Genomic DNA, 20,657 nt, shown 5'->3' with positions numbered 1-20,657 from the left:
TTCCACGGTGAAGGAATAACATCGTGTAATAAAAATCAAACCCGCAAAATTATAATTTGCGTAATTACTGGTGGTAGGACCTCTTGTGAGTCCGCACGGGTAGGTACCACCGCCCCGCCTATTTCTGCCGTGAAACAGTAATGCGTTTCGGTTTGAAGGGTGGGGCAGCCGTTGTAACTATACTGAGACCTTAGAACTTATATCTCAAGATGTGTGGCGCATTTACGTTGTAGATGTCTATGGGTCCAGTAACCACTTAACACCAGGTGGGCTGTGAGCTCGTCCAACACATATAAGCAATAAAAAAAAAAAAAAAAAAAAAAAAAAAAAAATATAAAGTTTTTTTTCCTACCTAAGCTGTGAGCCTTGAGAGGCTATTTTAGCGTAACCTTAGCTAGTAGGTGAGCTCACGGGGCTCAAACCTGAAGACGTTGCTAACACGAACCCTAGCAAGAGCCGTGCTTCGCAGAATCTACCACCAGATCGGAAACGCGGCCCACTGAGAAGATGCGGTTGCTTTACGGTAGGCAGCGGCTTGGCTCTGTCCTTGGCATTGCTGAAGTCCATGGGCGACGGTAACCCCTCACCATCAGGTGGGCCGTATGCTCGTCTGTCTACAAACTCAGTGAGCTTCGTTAACACATTATAGTGTTATTCTTTGTTCACTTCGTTTTCTTTGCTTGCACTTAATGATTATATAGGTATATTTAGGTATATGTATATTTTATTGTGGGCATGAACTAATAATAGTATAATATTTTATTCGGTTTACACGATTAAAACTATTTTATGGCATAATAATTTCTTACTTGTTATACAAAGAATGTTTTCGCTCCCAGGAATGTCTTTTTTTGCGGAGATTTTAACCCTTAAAGCGCGAACCGTCGATAGATACACTATGTATTAAGGCGTTTAAAGTACGCAGCATCGGAATACCGACAATAGTCGCTTAATGCTTAATAACGCAGTTTTGTTTATTTATTTATTAGATAAATACAGTTGTAATAAAAAAAATATGGTTCGTTTGAGTAGTTTGACATGTTCCTTACACTTAACACTAAACATACCGTAACGGGTCAAATGACCTATTTTGAAATTTTGCTTTGAAAATGCACGTATCATCTTGTTGCTTTTGACTTCATGACTTTTGCTTACCAATTAATCTACAGTTATTATACAAATTTTGTTGTTGTTTTGTTTTGTTTTGTTAATTTTGAGTAATACTTAACAATACCGTTATCTACCTGCTATGGTACAAATATGTACCAGTAAGTGTTGGTATGATTAGTGTTAACAGAGAGAGTTGTAACGAACTTAATTACAAAATGTTTTTAATATTTCTAGTTTTTCTTTAGTATTTCTGCAGAATATGTGGAAATAAGCTCAGCACTAAAAGTTATAACGTACTTTTTGATAACGTCACTATTTCAGCATCTTTTAAAAATTTAACAAGTCATTCTAATCGCCTGACATTGTTTGCTTCCTATCCGTACGCGGCAATATTGAATTTTCACTGGTTTTTGCGAGCCCTAGACAGTTTAAAACTATAGTCGTCCTTGACCACGATAACTGTAATGTATTCGAAGCGTCTGAAATCATATTATTATAATGACAATAGAAAAACGCGAGACTTTTTTTTATTGCTTAGATGGATGGACGAGCTCACAGCCCACCTGGTGTTAAGTGGTTACTGGAGCCCATAGACATCTACAACGTAAATGCGCTACCTACCTCGAGATATAAGTTCTAAGATCTCAGTATAGTTACAACGGCTACCCCACCCTTCGAACCGAAACGCATTACTGCTTCACGGTGGAAATAGGTGACACATGTTTGTTCCGAGGTAGAAAGTGTTAAAATAGCAACCGTGCGGGCTCATATGTAATTTTACATGACTATTGTTTTTCTAAGGACATGAAAGTCGCAAAAGAAACGTAATTAAAATACAGCTGTCAGTAGCCCAACTCTTGACATGTGTAGGCGTGACAGAAACATGACTCTATCAGATTCTGTCGCTAGCCGCATGACAGATGCATTGTTGAAATACAAAGAGTTAACTAAACAGTATTGCTTCACAGTTCGATCTCATGATGTGCTTTTTTCTTGTAAAATTTTGGAGAGTATAAGTTTTAACCTAAGTTGCTACTGAAGCCCAGTAACATTGTTACTATTTAGGGCTTCTTTTTTTTAATTTATAGCCCAAAACATTACGGATGTCAAACTTCATGCCATGAAACATTGTGTTAGTAATTATCGTATACGATCAAACGGCTACTGTCATGGTTACTGACACGGTAGGACGTCTTGTGAATCTGCACGGGTACGTACCATCACCCTGCGTATTTCTGCCGTGAAGCAGTAATGCATCTCGGTTTGAAGGGTGGGGTAACCGTTGTTCTGTAAAAACTGAGACTTCAGAACTCATGTCTCGAGGTGAGTGACGGCATTTACGTTATATATGTCTGTGGGCTCCAGTAGCCACTCATCTAAGCAATAAAAAAAAATTAAAGATTTAGATGAAACTTAAAAGTGAAAAGTAGAGAAAATAGATTTTCTTATTTGAAAACATAATTTTGGACAATACAAGTAATTTTAAACAATTAAGAAGGAAAATTACTCATTTAGAAAATTTATATCAGGTTTGAAATCACTTGAAATGATGTAAGTTATTAATGTTATTTTCTATGCATGTATTTTGTATATTGTTAGAAAAAACTTCCTCAATAGGCCCATAGTTTTCAGATGAATCTTATCTGAATTTAAACAATCAATTTCGTAGTACTTAAATGCCATGCAATAATTCTAAAGGTTCATGTCAAAGAATTAAGGTTTCGAACAATAAATAAATAATATTATAGTTAGCATTAAATCCTTCGAAATATCGACAAGTAATGTAAGTAGGTTACAGCTTTATGCACGATATTGTAAATTTATGATCACACAGATAGCATAAAGCTTATTAGATCTAGAATATACTACGCGCGAAGTCGATTAAAAATCTATTTACACAAACGGTTTTAAAATTAAGGGGCGGAAAAATCGATATTTCATTTAATTAGTATTATATTGAATCAAATTTGATGATTGGATCAAAATATATTGGCATCATAAATAAAGTTGAACCACTCTCGACTACAATTCTTCTTAGTTTCGGGCTAAGTGTGACTGTCGTTGTGACATTATGACTATATAGTTTTCTTACCAAATTTTCGTATAAAAAACTAGTTATACTTTTTCAGCCTAGCAGGTTTGAAAACGAAGAACATATGTGGTACTGGGTAGTAGAGTGGACTGTGAAATAGTAATAACTGCCGGTTAGTACCTACGGTAGATAAGACAAAATAAAAGCTCAACTCTTTTGTTGGCATTGTTGGTGGCATTCAAGTTGTGTTATCTGTGAACTTCGGTAACCACAAGTGTATTATCTATGGTAACCACTTGGCATTGCACAGAGTTATAGTGTATACATATGACACCATAAAATACGATATAAAAACACAGCAAGTCTATTAGAATTCTAAATCTATTAATTAATGTAAGTAGGACGTTCATACGGAGTAGCCGTATACTTCATCCAGAGATAATACGTGAAAGATGTGGCAGTTTAAAAGTACCTACCTTCAAAATGTTTTTTTTTTATTACTCTTAATGATTTGACAAGCCACGGAACGCACATACATCACAAAGTAAATGTGTGTATCACCACTTCACATGTATTTTGATTACCGAAGACAGTTTTAAATATAGCAAATAACAATATCAGGTTTTCAAATGTTGTAACACAAATTTTGGCTCAAAATATCTTCTGTATATATTAATGAATTGCTGTTAGTTAGTCTCGCTAAAACTCGAGAACGGCTAGACCGATTTGGTTAATTTTGGTCTTGAATTATTTGTGGAAGTCCAGAGAAGGTTTAAAAGGTAGATAAATATGAAAATGCTCGGAATTAAATAAAAATTAACAATCTTGTTTTTCCTTTGATGTGTCCCCCGTCGGACGGATTCATTTTGTTTGTTTCAAGTTTATTTTATACAAAAGCTTAGGTCTTTTATTTATCGATTCAGGCAATACGAAGTCTGCCGGGTCAGCTAGTAAGCAATAAATAAACTATAAAACACACACGGATAGTGTACACAATAATCTTTAATGGCGTTATACGAAAAAATCTATTTGAATAGATTACTAACATCCTCGCTTACAAGGAAATATTTATATAGACGGATCAACGGTATTTAATTATTACGTATTATGGGGCTCAAAATACTGATTTAGTGTTACATGTTCCGTTTGCCAACAAAAACTAGATCCGGTATAGGTAGTTACCGAAGCACTGCAATTACTTCAAGATCACACAATACCGACTGGTTTTTGTATTAATAAAGATTTTTTGCTCACGTGAGTTCATCGTCTAATAGTATTTTTTACGTATCTTACTAATAGTAGTGTTGATATACTTGATTTGCTAAATGGATCTAATCAAGGAAGTTTTTGTTTTATACTTAAATAAAAAATACCTTTAATATCACTTTTTTTCTGATTGTAACAAATAAGACAAAGGGAATATAAATGATGTTATGAGGTCATCAGATGCTTATTAAAGCGTGCTATACTGTTTTAATAGCACGAATCATTAGGTAGTTTGTATGAACTAACATAAAAAATTTAATAATAATTCTTAATATATTTAAGTATTACGGAGTATTGAGAAAATAAAAATAAGAAATGTTTTGATTATAGTACAAAAATAAAATATTGAAAACAGTTGTTGATAGTATTTTTATAGTCAGATTACAATTTCCCGCTAAATCAATCAAAGCAGTCGGAAGAGACGTCAGAATCATAATTTTTGAAGTGAAACTTCCTTATCGGCGTTGGAAAAAAATTTACCGTCACATTTTTCGGTTACGCGTCACATTTTTCCGTTACGCGCCATCTTTTTTGTATTCATGTCTATGATAATAAAATCCTTTTGTTTAAACTTTATCTAATTTAACTTTTTTGTATTCATGTCTATGATAATAAAATCCTTTTGTTTAAACTTTATCTAATTTAACTTTATTTAACCAATTTCTAGAAAGTTGCATGTAGATCATTTTTCGAAAAATAAGGCCATAAACAAGTTTCACTTCTTACGTGTGTACACTAGTACACGCACACATTTTTTTTTAATATACTGTTCATCGACCAGTACCATATTAGGCAACGGTGTTGCAGACTATGTTATAATTCGTTTTTCGAAAAAAAAAACCTGTATCATCTATTGAATATATGTTTGACTAGAGATTTTTACAAATCGTTCAGGTATATAGATCGTGAGTGACCTCATTGTGTTTTCTAGTTCGCCTACGCGATTCGTAAGTTTCGCGACATACAGCATATAATAAATACTATACCATTATTTATAGCTCGAATGCATACAATATGTATATCTTTCTTTAATAATAAAATCAAAACTATAATAAAAACACACGAACGCAGGGTGCATATATTTTCTATAACTGTATATATTAATATTTTGAGAATAAAGTTTAAAATATAACATTATTAGAATAATAAAAGAATACTAAGTTGATAAATAGTTATCAGAACGAATACAAATTAAATGAGGTCGATAAAAAATGTGTGACTAATAAAATTGGACGAAAGTAGACTTTGCTGCACTGATGCGCGTGCACAACACAGGGAACCAATCAGAGCTGACGGCATGTGACGCGACACGGGAAGATCCAATCATGTAATCAATATGACCGGGGCCACCTCCCCTCTTGCTTCGTTCCCCCAAACAGACACAAAAATGGTCTTCTGCGCATGTTAAGATCAGAGCTCAAGACTCTTGCCAATTAATAAATCAGTGAGTGGAATTGTTGACCCAAAAGTTTTGTACTCTTAACATTGCGGGTTCGCAATAAATTAACTATTCAAAATAATAATTAAGGCTTAGCTTATCAAATGGAAACTATTTCTGTATATCTTTACACCTTACACAGGAGTGGTTTACACGTAGTTTTAAAAATAGAAAAAGTCATTGGTGCAATAAGTTATTCCCAAGTTAGAAAGCTCAATGTTTCGAGTCAAGATACAATTACAGTATCCAAATCAGAACATAAATTCAGCCGACAATTAAAAACAAATGAAAAACCGTTCCCACGGTGGATTAATAAAATGCAAAACATTAATTAAACAGCTCTTTTGTTTATTAAATCAAATTGTTGGAATACTTTAGTGTCGTCGGGTCACGCCGCGATGCTTGTCACATGTCGCAGACGCGGTAGTGAAAGTTGAAGGCCGCTTTTGGAATTATGCTTACGAGAATCCAAATTAAGGTAATGAATTTGGAAGTGTGCCTTCGACTCGCTATCTTTATAGCTTATGTAAATTGAGATAGTTACGGCATAATGTAAGCGATTAAGATTTATTTACGTTTTAATCGTTTTTATGTAGGTACATATGTGTGTGCTTTTGCCGATTATGTATTAATTTTAAAAAGAGTCATGTTGTAAATTGAAAAGTCAACGGCATTTAACTACATTATGATAGTTCTCTTATCGTGAACACAAAACTCTAAGTCAAATTGCCATAAAAACCGGCAAAACCTCAATATATTGATATTTGTTTCGGGTTTAAAATTTTTGGACTGTACTTGACGGGATGATTAAATTTCTAAAATTAACACCTTTTGTATCAGTGCCCTAAAAATCTAAGATAAAACAAAGATTAAGGAAGATAAAGAGAAGAAAAGAATAACGTCTTGTTTAAGTCCTAATCAAGCTACATTTGTTTTTTTCTCTATGCTCATTCTTATGATGTTATGGTGCAATAATTGTTACTAACAATTAATAGTAGATACCGCTTGGTTTGTTTTACGATTGACCATGACATTAATTGTAATTTCAACCTTGACGACAACGCCCAAATTCCAGTTCATTAATTAGCACAGATTGTTGTTAACGAGAAATCGTTAATCTTTTTCTTAGATATTTGTCAACGTCAAGATAGTACCAGGAAAAGGTCAAATAATAGGTACACAAAATGTTTGTTATTCAAACAAATTTATTTTATCACTTTAAAAGTTCATGCTCCTTTGGAAACGAAACACTTACGCCAACGAGTAATTTAATCATAAAAAAAAATTAAAAGGTTTTTTCGGACTTGAGTTCAGTTCTCACTGTGAATTCTCCTTTATGTCTCCAATCGAACTAAGACCAATGTCAGAAGTGGTGACATGAGTTCAATCGGCTGGAGCTATATCGGGTGAATAAGGTGGTCGCTTGAGTTTTTGGTCAATAATTCGTAAATATCATCGTGGTGCAAAATCCCAGAATTTTCTTTTCATACATTTGTCTTTTCTCGTCGAATTTACTCTCTTAAATGCCCCATAACGCTTAATCAATATTCTACATTTACCGTTGGAGCTACCGGCAAGAATTCCGAGTGCACAACACTGCGATAGTCAAAAAAACTGTCAACATTATTTTTGTTATTTTTCGGTGCAGTTGGAAGGCCCCACTCCGATGCTTGTTAACTAGTTTGCATGTCAAACTCGTAAACCCATTCCTCGCACCAGTGATGTTTTTTGAATATTGGGTCGGGATTGATTCGTTCGAGGATGTCTTCAGCAACTTTTATCTGTAACATTGTCATTGACCCCGAGCACGTAATTCCATTGGCGATGCAAGATTTAAGTCAAACCATTTTTGTTCGGTATTTTTGTCAATTATGATATTTGCAACACACATTAGATATGATTTAACTAAAAACAGGACTGGACTTAATCTGAATAACAGATGTAACTCAAATTCCGCGACAAAATTGGAAAATGACTGTGCCAATCTAACAGTAACAATAAAGCAAAACATTTGTTTAGTTGAGTTAAAAATTCATCAATTCCCGATACTTTTTTGACTGAATGTACTCGTATAAGATTGCCCTTATTAATCATTTATTAGGTTCGCTTATGATTACATTATAGCAGGTTATAATAATTTAAAAAAGATTACAAGTCATGAATAAGCAATTCACATCCATCGAGAAGTTAATTTAAATTTATGCGTACTAGGTATATCTTTTTTCCTGGATTTCTTAGAAGTTTTTTGTTAGTATCATAATCACTAATTTATTTATCAACATTATACTTTTACAAATTCATATCCTGATACTATGATTTAGGCCATACATTCCCTAAGCCGGCTGGGTTTATGAAAGCGACTAGATATAAAACGTAAGCGAATTAAAATATGGGGACAAATCAACCTTACTCATAAATAAGGATATGCACAAAAGGCAAAAGCATAGTTTTATCAGAAATTTAATAACTTTCGGATGTTCCCGGAATAGTATAATTAATATAATAAGCAAACAAAAATATGGATTAGAATGCTAAATCTTATTATAAAAATAATCATCACTCACTGAAGGTTGAAAATCAGTTACTGCGTAACAGTTACTGATGTTCAATTATTTTATACTGAGTTCAGTTGAGGTCAAGGACCTTGTGTGCAATTATCGAATTAAAGTTAACCTCTCAGGTGGTGGCCTCACTTTAGCAGTGTTCAATATTTTGGTGTATAGTAAAGAAATTTGTTAGCCACAATCTGAATGTCATCGTCCACTAGAGACAAGAGGTCGCAGTCTCAATTGCCTTAAAAAACTTCAAATATCAGGGATTCTGCCCTTCGAATCAAAAAGCACGCATATTTTGCGTCAAAAATAGACAGTAAGGTGAATATGTTCCGAGTTTGGATGAATAAATTGGAAATGGCCTAACAATTAGATGTTTTTTAAGCTATTGCATAGCTTCTATCGCGGGCCTTGAGCGCGGCAACCGAATCATGAAATTCCGTAACGAAAAAAACCTAACACCACTCACTCCGCCTACTATGTAGCTCGCGTTCAAGACATTCACACGTTGCGCTTGTGTAGTGTTTGTGAATAAGCGCGTGGCGTGACGTCACACTGCATGCGCATCATGAAAAGTCTGCCCATCTCTCTCTCGCGCTTATGAGTGTGAAGGGGACAGTGAATGTTTAGCTTTTATTAATGTTTAATATAGCGTGGTCTTGTTTTATTATTGTTTTAATATTACATTATCATTGTCTAATTATAATTGCATAAGTTTATAAAAAATGCTATGCAATAGCTTTACCGCGGCAGTTCCCGAGTGCCACACGTATTTTTTTTATAACAGTTGCGCATATTGATTGGAAAAATCACAATATTTATTAAAATTTATTTTTCCCTGTGAAATATACCTCAGTTTTGGAAATTAATAGTACAAGCTTGGTATAGCAACAAGCATTAAAAGGTTTGACCTTGAACTGTCGGAAGGGGAAGTGCAAACAAGATCACGGGGAAATGAACTTCAAGTGTCGTGATTACGAGCACGCCTCTAAATGTCACAAATGCTACGTCACGACAACCAACACGTTGCGAATGACAAGATTGAAAAAGTTGTCATTTAATCCTAATAGGATTTCTTTGATGTGTCCTAAAATTTTGATTTCGCGAGTCGATCAGATGAATTAAAACAACCTTTACGAGTGGATTTCTTTTTACGATCACCGGAATATTTTCTAGTTTTATACCATCTTTCCATGAACCAATGATAATGTAGTATATAATAAAGAAATTAAAATAACACTTCTGACAATATATAAGTAGGTACACATCGATTTTCTGCGAATTCGAGGTTATTTTAATACATTTCAAATTTAATTATAACATGTATTTTTTTATGAGAGTAATTCTTATAATTGGAAATTTATGAGTTGTTAGAAATATGCGGCCAGTAATTATTTCGGTATAATATTTAGTTTTATATTATTGAAATAATATTTCTAACTTTTAATCTCGCGTTGACATTTATGCAATCGGTACAAATTCCGTCACGACTGTCGGGGGCTGTAACGATAATGGTGAACGTATAAAAAGTTTCAATAAATGCGAAACCTTAAATAACCTGGCACCGCGGACTGGTGTGCGGTGTACTTAGCAATTAATTTATTTTAAAAAAAAATTACAAATACAACTTGATTAGAATCTTATTAATAACGTAACTTTAAAAAACTTTAAAAATTCATGGCCTTTTTTGTTTAAAATCATTACTGAAGATTTTGCGAAATTAGCGGCTTTCTTATTCTATACATGTATGAAGATATGTTTGTATATTATTATAACAGTTAACCGATTCTAAAGATAATTATTACTTTCGGTACCATCAAATTTAATTATAAAGACAAAATAAATACAAATAGATTTTAGCGTAACCAATCGGTTTTAGCGTACTTCGGTTTATCATTATACACTTCAACAATGTGCAAACACAACATCCGCGTGGTACATCCGTATTGAATACAAGGATCGTTTACGTTTATAGCAGGCATTGAAATCTTGTCTCAACAGAAACAGGATGCAGAGAATCACGACAAACCTTTATAGTTTTTTTTGTATGTAGGACGACATGAAGTCAACATTTTTAAGAATGCCGTGAAGCAGTAATGCGTTTCGGTTTGAAGGGTGGGGCAGCCGTTGTAACTATACTTGAGACCTTAGAACTTATATCTCAAGGTGGGTGGCGCATTTACGTCGTGGATGTCTATGGGCTTCAGTAACCACTTAATACTAGGTGGGCTGTGAGCTCTTCAACTCATCTAAGCAATAAAAAAATTTATTGAAAATAATACTATAATTATGTATCTTACAGCCTTACTTATATTTTTAAGATACATATGGATAGTTCTACAAGTTGATATTGATCTGGTAACAGTCAATAAAAGAGAATAAAATGTTACAAAATGAGACATATTTTTTTCTCTTTCGTTTATTTATTAGTGTTTTGTAATTTTTTTTATTGCCCTTGTAGGCAGACGAGCATACAGCTCACCTGTTGGTGAGTGGTTACCGTCGCCCATGGACTTCAGCAATGCCAGGGACAGAGCCAAGCCGCTGCCTACATAACTTCGGTAGTACTTTGAAAAACGTGCGCAAGAAGGTGAAATTTCGACGAAGCACGCACAGCTAGATATGCGTACTATGTTTCTTTATCGAATAACAGTTAAAGATTTGAGAAACACTTCAGTGATTTTATTAATTTTCTAATGATTTAACATTTAATCTTATAAAGTGAAAGCAATGATGAGACTTCTTAAGACTTTATAATACCAACGATACCACAGGCACAATCCACCGAGTTTCTCGCCGGATCTTCTCATTGGATTGTGATTCAAATCTAGTTGTAGATCCAGCGAAGCACTGCTCGTACTAAGGCAGATTGCAGCTAATCTCTCAGTCTAAGTCCCCTTAGCTCACCTACCAGTCCGGTGAAATCGTAATAACCCCTCGAAGCTATCGGCGTTTAGATAGAATAATAAAAAACCCAACCACCATGGTTATTAGAGAGGTCCTACTTTTAATAGTACAAATACTTCATTACATAACAACAATTTGTGTTAGTGACAGTGTTTACATTTTGAATTTACCTGGGTCGCAGTAGCACGAAGAGAGAACGGCGGCGATGATTGTTATTGATAACAGTCGATGTAATGGCGTTAAACATTTGAACGCCATCATTTTAAATTATGTCCCTGAAAATAAAAAGAGAACTTAGTTAAGTATTTTGAGTCAAATTCTAATTCACAATTAACTTAACATACAGACACGTCCTCACGGATCCATCAGATCCAATAGCCCTTCATTAGACACCTTTAGCTTTAACACTAGGAATAGTGACTCCGATAACCGTACTCGTCAAGCTCAGCAAAGAGTTCGACGTGCAACCTAACCTAAGCATCAGCCCGCTGAGTTTCTCGCCGGATCTTCTCAGCGGGTCGCGATTCCGATCCGGTAGTAGACTCATTTGCAAAACAGCTACTCTTGAGTTGTTAGGTCTCCTTTGGAGGCGTTCGGGTAGCTGTTCGTAATTCCCACCTCTCCTGGCTGAGTCTTTGCTCGAACGTTTTGAAGATGGTCAAAATTATGTTTAAAGATTTAAATTACATATAAACAAATCATTAAAAAAAAACTAAATTAAAATTTTCAAAAGTTAAAAATTTTCATAAAACATCTCACAAAACTCTCTAAAACATAAGTTAGTTAAACTAAAAATCCATTTTATATTTAATTTTGTCGTCATAACACGTGTAAAACATAAATAAAACATTAGTATTATCCCCACAGCATTAGCTTCCGCGTAGCCCATCTCAGTGTAGTGAAGCGGCAATTACCATATTTGGAATCATAGAATTGGCATTAAGAGCGATGATAACGATCTGTTATAAGCTAGCGGGCTTTTGTATACAGATTTAACTTAGCAACAACATTGCGTAGGTTTAAGAGCGATGTATTCAAGATATACACGTATTTACATTTATTAGCGTTGCTGAGGGAACAAGCTCACAGTAGACCTAGTATTACTGGTGGTACGACCTCTTGTGCGTCCGCGCGGGTAGGTACCACCCGCCTATTTCTGCCGTGAAGCAGTAATGCGTTTCGGTTTGAAAGGGGCAGCCGTTGTAACTACACTTGAGACCTTAGAACTTATATGTCAAGGTGGGTGGCGCATTTACGTTGTAGATGTCTATGGGCTCCAGTAACCACTTAAAACCTGCTGGGCTGTGAGATCGTCCATGATAGAATCTTGGTACTTACTCGATTAATTAAATCTATATTATTTATTGCAAACCCTTAATCGTTTCGTATCAGACAGTAGCTATTTAAGTACAAGTCTGAGCGTTTTGGTTATACTGCCTGCTCCTAGCAATAATCAAATATAACGCAGTATTGAATAAAAGCAATTGTTCTTATAGTTTATGTACTAACGAAATTCAAGTATTTACAAATCACTTCATACGAGTATAGCAATCTTGACAACTTAATTGTTAAGTGACAGTCTATCAAAGTAATTTTGAAAAAAAAAACAATAAAATCTATATATTAATACGTGAAACAAAAACTTTGTATCCCTTTTTACGAAAATTGCGCGGACGGAGGAGTATGAAATTTTCTACACTTATAGAAAATATCGAGAAGAAGTGCGCAATGCTAATATATTTTTTTAAAATAATGCCTTAAAAATACATTAAATCAATAAAGAAAACATTACACACACTACATACCATGTGTTTGACGCACACGCGCATGCATAATATTTATTGTCAAACTTTTGTTCTTGACGTCTGTGGTCAAATTGAGAATAGTTTAAATATTGTTTGTCTTTATTCATATTTTTTTATAGTGTAGCCTTGGCGAAATTTGTGATTAAGAAGTATAAAATACAATCATAATAGTGTACAAACTTACAATTCCAATTAATTATAGTCGAATTTCAACTACTGCGGGACCTCTAGTAAAAAATAAAAACGCGTGACAAACCTATAATATTTTGATACTTTCTGTAATATTCAACAAAATAAATGATTCAATTAACAACAATAGATTTTATGACTGTAATTATTGTATAGAGTACACATTTCTGTAAATAAACAAGAAAAGAAAAAAACGAACAAATGTCAAGTTTTATTTTAACAATGACATTTTACAAATAGCAATGCAATCTTACAAATATAGCCCTAAAATGTTAATTATGTGCGTCAATTGTTTTGTCTAAAAAGAGTTTAGAAAATTATTGATTCTTGAACTGTTCAATTCCTCTTATGCATCATAAGCGGCGATATAAGTATTACGATAAATATAATATCAGCTTATTAGATTTTCGATATTAAGAATTAACATTGTAAATGGTTACCAACGGAATAAAATCACTGATTACAACTCCTTAAATATATCTATATATTCTCTGTCTATTTATTAAAGACTAGTGAAACTGATTAGGCTATGTTCCGATTTGCCGGTCGTTAAATGTCTGAATCATTGTGCGTTGATGATGCTATCACGAAAACTTTCCTTTAAGTATCAGTAGTACCCAGTATCTAGTCAATCAATTAAACCAAGTGCCAACGAATAAATTACATTCAAACACACAAACATTCTATTTTAGCTATTAAATATAATAAATATCTCAATCTTCGGGTCACGATGTACCGTTATGTTGTCTAGCCGACATTGTTACAACGCCTTGTGCAATACGAAATTCACTCGCTGGCTTGACATCAATATGTCATAAGTAAATAATTATGTTCAATAAAAAACCGAAGCGCATGTAGGTATTAGTGTATTCACATGACAATAAGGAATGGTCAATTATTATAATATAAATTTATGTTTTCTGAAATCGATCCAAAATTAATTTTCCGATGAGCTAGAGGTTGTAAAATTTATAGAAACCTCAGGACCAAAATCAAACAGAATTTCTTTCATACGCAATATTTAAAGGAACATACTTAGATTAATTACTTATATGGGAACACAATTAATTTTAATTATTCTTTATTGTGAATTTTTGCTAGATGCGGGCAGCACATGACTAGTCATTATGGAAGGCTTATGCCCCCAGCCTGTGTCCAGCAGTAAGATATTAAATATACCAGACAGGTTACTAAGTACTTTCCAATTCAACGGCATTATGCATCTCCCATATGATTACATACCCTTACCAACATTCCTTTTGTTTTTTCCATTAACATTTGTCCATTAACAATTTATTACATTGATAATAGTACACGGAAAAGTTTGGCTCAAACCGTTTTTGAAATTAGTTGATGATTGGCTAGTTTAAGTATTTTTATTTTGCCGCCTATCAATAATAATACGAACGAATGAGCCATGAATATTTTCGAATCATGTGATGAACAAGTTATTCAAGTAAAACAAATAACCGTAGCAACCAAAATTATTATGTTTTATTTGTCCGTTGAACTGATGATCGAGATGCGGCTCGGTTGGATTATAAAGTAAAGTGATGGTCACGAGCAAAGGCGGTTAGGCAACCGCTCGTGGATTCAACCTATTTGTGGACAAGGACGTTTTAGCGAGTCTGTATTGTGTACAGTATCTTCTGCCACATCTATGGTGTAAAGATTTATAGATCATGGGACGTTCGGGTCGGGTGATGCAATTATTATATTGTTTGATTCACGATATCATGAGTCTACTTCACAGCTCATTCAATTTGAGGCTCGAGAATGATATTTCAATTGTTTTTCTAATAATGGCCGTCACTAAACGCTTTAAGGTAGAAAACGGTAGTAGAAGTAGTACCAATGACCATAAATCCACCATAAGTCAAGCGCAGTATTCTATATCTGGTAGAATAAAAATATTAGTCTTTTTTTTTTGTTTGTTGTTGTACGACTTTGAATAACTGTGATGCACAATCATTCTTTACAATGACACCGTTGACTGATACATTATTACTGAAATCTTCCGCGGCGACAAAATATGCTTTATGTTGTTGTACAATTAGATTATAATTTGAAACACCCGAAAAAGGTGGATATGTTGACTGATGAATAAATAGTGTCGAAGTTTAAAATCCTTTCTTACCCCTCATGCCAGAATTAAGTGTTGATTGGGAGCTAATGAAGTTGTGCGAGCGGGGTTCCAAACCTCTAATTCCCCGGCTAATATATTATGCAATTGGTATATGCGGGCTTAAATAAAATAAAAAAATAATTGCCCACTAATGCTTATACATATATTGTTCAATAAGCAGTCACTTACATCTAGTTCTACTACTATCTACTAACACTCAAACAAACTGATTCAATTGCTTTAAGTCAGTTTGTTTGAATAAAATGAGCTTTAGTTTCAAAGTAGTGTTCCCCCGGTAGTCGAAATTCGACTATAATTAACTGAAATTATATTATTATGGTTCTATTTTCAAAGAATATTACACTGCTATAATCACAGATTTCGCCAAGACTACACTATAGACAAACAATATTCTTATGTCTTTATTATCTTTTCTTATGTCTTGTCTCAATTTGACCACACACTTTAAACAATAACAGAAGTTTGACAATATATGAAAGGTAGGTATGTGCTGTGTCAAATACATGGTAGTGTGTGTAATCTTTTTTTTATTGATTTAACGTATCTTTTATGCAAAATAAAAAAAAAAATATTAGCATTCGACACTCCTATATATTCTCTATAAGTGTGGAAAATTTCATACTCCTCCGTCCGCGCAATTTTCGTAAAAAGGGATACAAAGTTTTTGTTTCACGTATTAATATAACTAGTCAGGTCATAAGTATTGTCACACAGTAAAAACTTTTCTTTTAGACTGCTGGCCACAAAAAAGTTTATTGAATTCGAATTTCGAATTGTTCATGAAAATAAAAATGTATACTTTTAGAATTTTACTCATTTTTAAATATGGAGTGGACGCTTAAAGAAGACCGTGTTGCAGTTATTGCGTTGCATCGTTGCGGTTACGCGCCAATTCAAATTTTAGCATACTGAAAAATTTGAATATAACCAAAAGATTCGTTTATCGTACCATCAAACGATACAATGAAGACTCTAGTGTAGATGACAGGTCAAGAAGTGGTCGCCCTCGGTCTGTTAGGACTCCAGCAGCGATAAAAGCTGTGAAGGTGCGAATTCAAAGAAATCCCAAACGTAAGCAGAAACTGTTGACCCTTCAGATGGGGTTAAGCAGAACCACGGAGAAAAGGGTGTTAAATGAAGACTTAGGGCTTCGGGCATATCGAATAAAAATAGGACATCGTTTGAATGCTCGTCTAATGGACCTGAGACTGAAGAGATGCCGCGCTTTGTTGAAGCGGTACGCGGGAAAAAAATATCGGGAAATTCTTTTTTCGGATGAAAAATTTTTTACCGTAGAAGATAGCTACAACAAACAAAATTATAAGGTGTACGCACACAGCAGTGAAGAAGCGAGCAACCGTATTCCGCGTGTCCAACGAGGTCATTTTCCATCCTCGCTCATGGTAAGGTTGGGAGTTTCTTATTGGGGCTTAACAGAGGTACATTTTTGTGAGAAAGGTGTAAAAACGAATGCAGTTGTGTATCAAAATACAGTCCTGACGAACCTTGTGGAACCTGTTTGTCATACCATGTTCAATAACAGGCACTGGGTATTCCAACAAGATTCGGCGCCAGCTCATAGAGCGAAGAGCACACAAAACTGGCTGGCGGCGCGTGAAATCGACTTCATCCGGCACGAAGACTGGCCCTCTTCCAGTCCAGATTTGAATCCGTTAGATTACAAGATATGGCAACACTCGGAGGAAAAGGCGTGCTCAAAGCCTCATCCCAATTTGGAGTCACTCAAGACATCCTTGATTAAGGCAGCCGCCGATATTGACATGGACCTCGTTCGTGCTGCGATAGACGACTGGCCGCGCAGATTGAAGGCCTGTATTCAAAATCACGGAGGTCATTTTGAATAAACTTTAGTGTCATAAGAATCTATGTTTTGTTAAGTTCATTTTGGTATATGAATGGTTACATAATGAATAAACTTGTTTCAATTATTTAAATTTAACAGGTGACAGAATTTTTTTTTTTTTTTTTTAAATATTTTATGACCTGGTAACTGAGACCTTTAAGTCATGTCTTATTTTAATCTATATTCTTAATTTTATGAAAAATGATAATATGGAGTGAAATGAAATGAAAATGATTAATTTGAGACATTAATCAATTAGGATGAAATTAAATGAGATGATATGAGATGAAATCTAATCTCAGTAAAATGGTGGTCATTTACTAAGATTTTTCAGTGGACTTTTTGGAGGATCCCGAGAAGTTACGTCCAGCGGCTTTGTTTCATTTTCCCACATTTGTGCACTTTCGTAGATATTAAACAGTTAATAAACCACCATTATTACACATTTAAACCCGAAGAAACACTAAATAGACAAAATAAAACAAATCACACAACTTCACTCCTCGCGTTCTTGCCAAAAAGTCCGTGACAGAATTTATGACCTGACTAGGTATAGATTAATTACAAACTTTAATGTCATTTAATGAATGTCATGTATTAAAATATGTTATATATAATTTTTTAATTCATTATATTCGTTTAAAGATTATATTTTTTTCTAAAGCTGGAAAATAAAAGCAATTTCTTTAATAAGAGAGCAACAGAATTACAGTATTCATTCACTTCATAGTTCAATAGTATTCCCCAGCCCTCCGGATTTGTCGCCTGATCATCTCAATGGGTCGCGATTCCAAGTCTTAGTTTATTTTCTCAAGCTGAGCTCGTGAGTTCACCTACCCGTCCGCGCGTAAAATAAATGCATCAGATCAATCAATTAAATCTTTATGAATTTAATTCAAATCAATCAAATTAATTCAATTAATTTCATTTCATTTTTTCAATTTTTCAATAAAAATGTATAATAATGGGATAAATAAATAAATACACTTTCATTAAAAAAAAAAAAAAAAAAGCGAAGCACTTCACAAGCCACACTCATGGCTATCTCAGCAACTTTGCTGATATTTTTAAATTCTTATTTCTGATTATGAGAACTATACTTCTAAATGTAAATTTCTAATAGTGAATATATTAATATTTTTTGTTTCATAATGAATATACGTTAATATTACTGTTATAGTAGTATGGTTTTATGTATATTTACGAAGCGAAGCCAGTATAAGAATTGATGAATGCAGTATATGTGCAGGTAGTAAGATGCTTAACCGTAATCAACTCTTAAATTACGACAGTAAATAAAGTGTATAGAAATTATTAGAAATATAAATGAGTTGAGGAATCGTCTCATATGCCAGTGACAATGTGCTTAATTGTTGTGAGAGTGGTGGAAATTCGACACTAAGTTCATCAAATATGGTGTTGTCTATTTTTGTGGAAACTGCGTGTATATAGAAACGTACCGTTTGGAATGCAAGTTTAGTATGAACATTGTTAACAGCGGCGTCATTAATCAAATAATTAAACAGTACCAAATGTGTTTCTTTGCAATTTGTGCATGTCATGACTCTCCTGATACAAACCAAGCGACGGTTTTCCACGGGAGAAAATCACCGAATCCCCACCTGGACGGCGGGTGGGGTATGTGGGAGTTGAACCTCACTAAAAACTCATGTCGCTCACAGCCAGTACCCTAGTCGGTCCGGGGGGACCGGGCAGGAGCCCAGTCGGGGCTATTGAGACGGCGGGATACGCTTTATGCAGAGCATATTACATCCATCCCGTAGACCCCACGTGGAGTTGGTCAATCGATCGACTCGATCTTTTTTTTATTTTTATTGCTTAGATGGGTGGACGAGCTCACAGCCCACCTGGTGTTAAGTGGTTACTGAAGCCCATAGACATCTACAACGTAAATGCGCCACCCACCTTGAGATATAAGTTCTAAGATCTCAGTATAGTTACAACGGCTGCCCTACCCTTCAGACCAAAACGCATTACTGCTTCACGGCAGAAATAGGTAGGGCGGTAGTACCAACCCACGCGGACTCACAAGAGGTCCTACCAAACGTAAAGATCTCAAGCTTATTTAAAAATAATGCCTAATGTTTATTTACTTACTGTTAAAAATAAACAGTAAATAGCTAGTTATACTTTTTGTTGCATTACACGTTAAACTTATCATCGTTAATCGCTAAAGCTTAAAATAAGTATTTGAAATTAATTAAGATTAAGCTAGATTGTTTTTAGGACCACAATGCTGGTATATTTATTTATTACCATAACACTATAATAATTGAGAGTTTTCATTTTGTCTATCAATTATTTGCGTATGCGATATGATTTAGAACTAAACCTTTTTTTAGTTACTGTTTTATTAAACCTACCCTTTTTTATACACAAACATTTTTGAAATGATTTCGGGACAATGATGTTAAATACAACAGTTGAGCTTGAGTTAGAAAAAAAATCTGCGTAAAATTTTTGAGGAAAGTTTCCGGAGTGATTTGAGGATTTTTAGGAATTTTGCTATTATCAACGAATCTTTTAACTGTCATATAAAAATATCTGTTTAAATTCCAAATACGTTACTCTAAATTATTGAATGCCGAATTTTATTTTTCGTTAACGTAAATGGTCTGAGGAGTCTAGGACGCACTCGGTGTTGAACAGTAATTAAAGTAGCTTGTTTTGAGGAAATTTGCATTATAATCACCTATCATTGTAAACTAAGCGTATGATTTATTCACAGAAGTTTTTTTTTATTGCTTAGATGGGTGGAAGAGCTCACAGCCCACCCGGCGCTAAGTGGTCACGGGAGCCCATAGACACCTACAACGTAAATACGCCACCCATCTTGAGACATAAGCTCCAAGGCATTAGTATAGTTACAGCGGTTGCCCCACCCTTCAAACCGAAACGCATTACTGCTTCACGGCAGAAATAGGCAAGGTGGTGGTACCTGCCCGTGTAGACTCACAAGAAGTCCTGCCATCAGTAGAGAGGACAAACAAAATACTGTCAGTGCGAATAAGTAAAACAATTATAAATAAATAATAATATCAAATATTGTGATCTCACTGTGTATCTCGCCCGCATTTCTCGATACTTGTAAATCATTTTAAAGTTTTAAGACTTTTTACTACGGGTATTTCAACCAGCTTTGGATAGATTTGCTTAGCTTTGGATGGATTACTAGAATGCCGTTGAGACACCATTTATACTATAAAATTGAGACTCATCATCATCATCATCAGCCTGCGGCAGTCCACTGCTGGACATAGGCCTCTCCCAAAGCTCGCCACTGAACCCGATCTTCGGTTCTACGCATCCAGTTACTGCCAGCTGCCT

At 34.5% G+C, this 20,657-nt stretch overlaps 1 protein-coding gene across 1 annotated transcript in view; it reads right to left on the bottom strand.

Moving 5' to 3' along the window:
• LOC101742234 (dual oxidase-like) overlaps window positions 1-20,657 on the bottom strand; it is a 64,809-nt gene that overhangs the window by 42,576 nt on the left and 1,576 nt on the right. Inside the window, 1 exon segment of the mRNA NM_001279484.1 lies at window positions 11,476-11,580. Coding sequence (NP_001266413.1) covers window positions 11,476-11,566 — 91 coding nt within the window. The 5' untranslated portion in view covers window positions 11,567-11,580.

Source organism: Bombyx mori, chromosome 8 (assembly GCF_030269925.1).
Source record: "Bombyx mori chromosome 8, ASM3026992v2".
NCBI lineage: Eukaryota > Metazoa > Arthropoda > Insecta > Lepidoptera > Bombycidae > Bombyx > Bombyx mori.
This window is presented reverse-complemented; position numbering and strand designations above follow the sequence as displayed.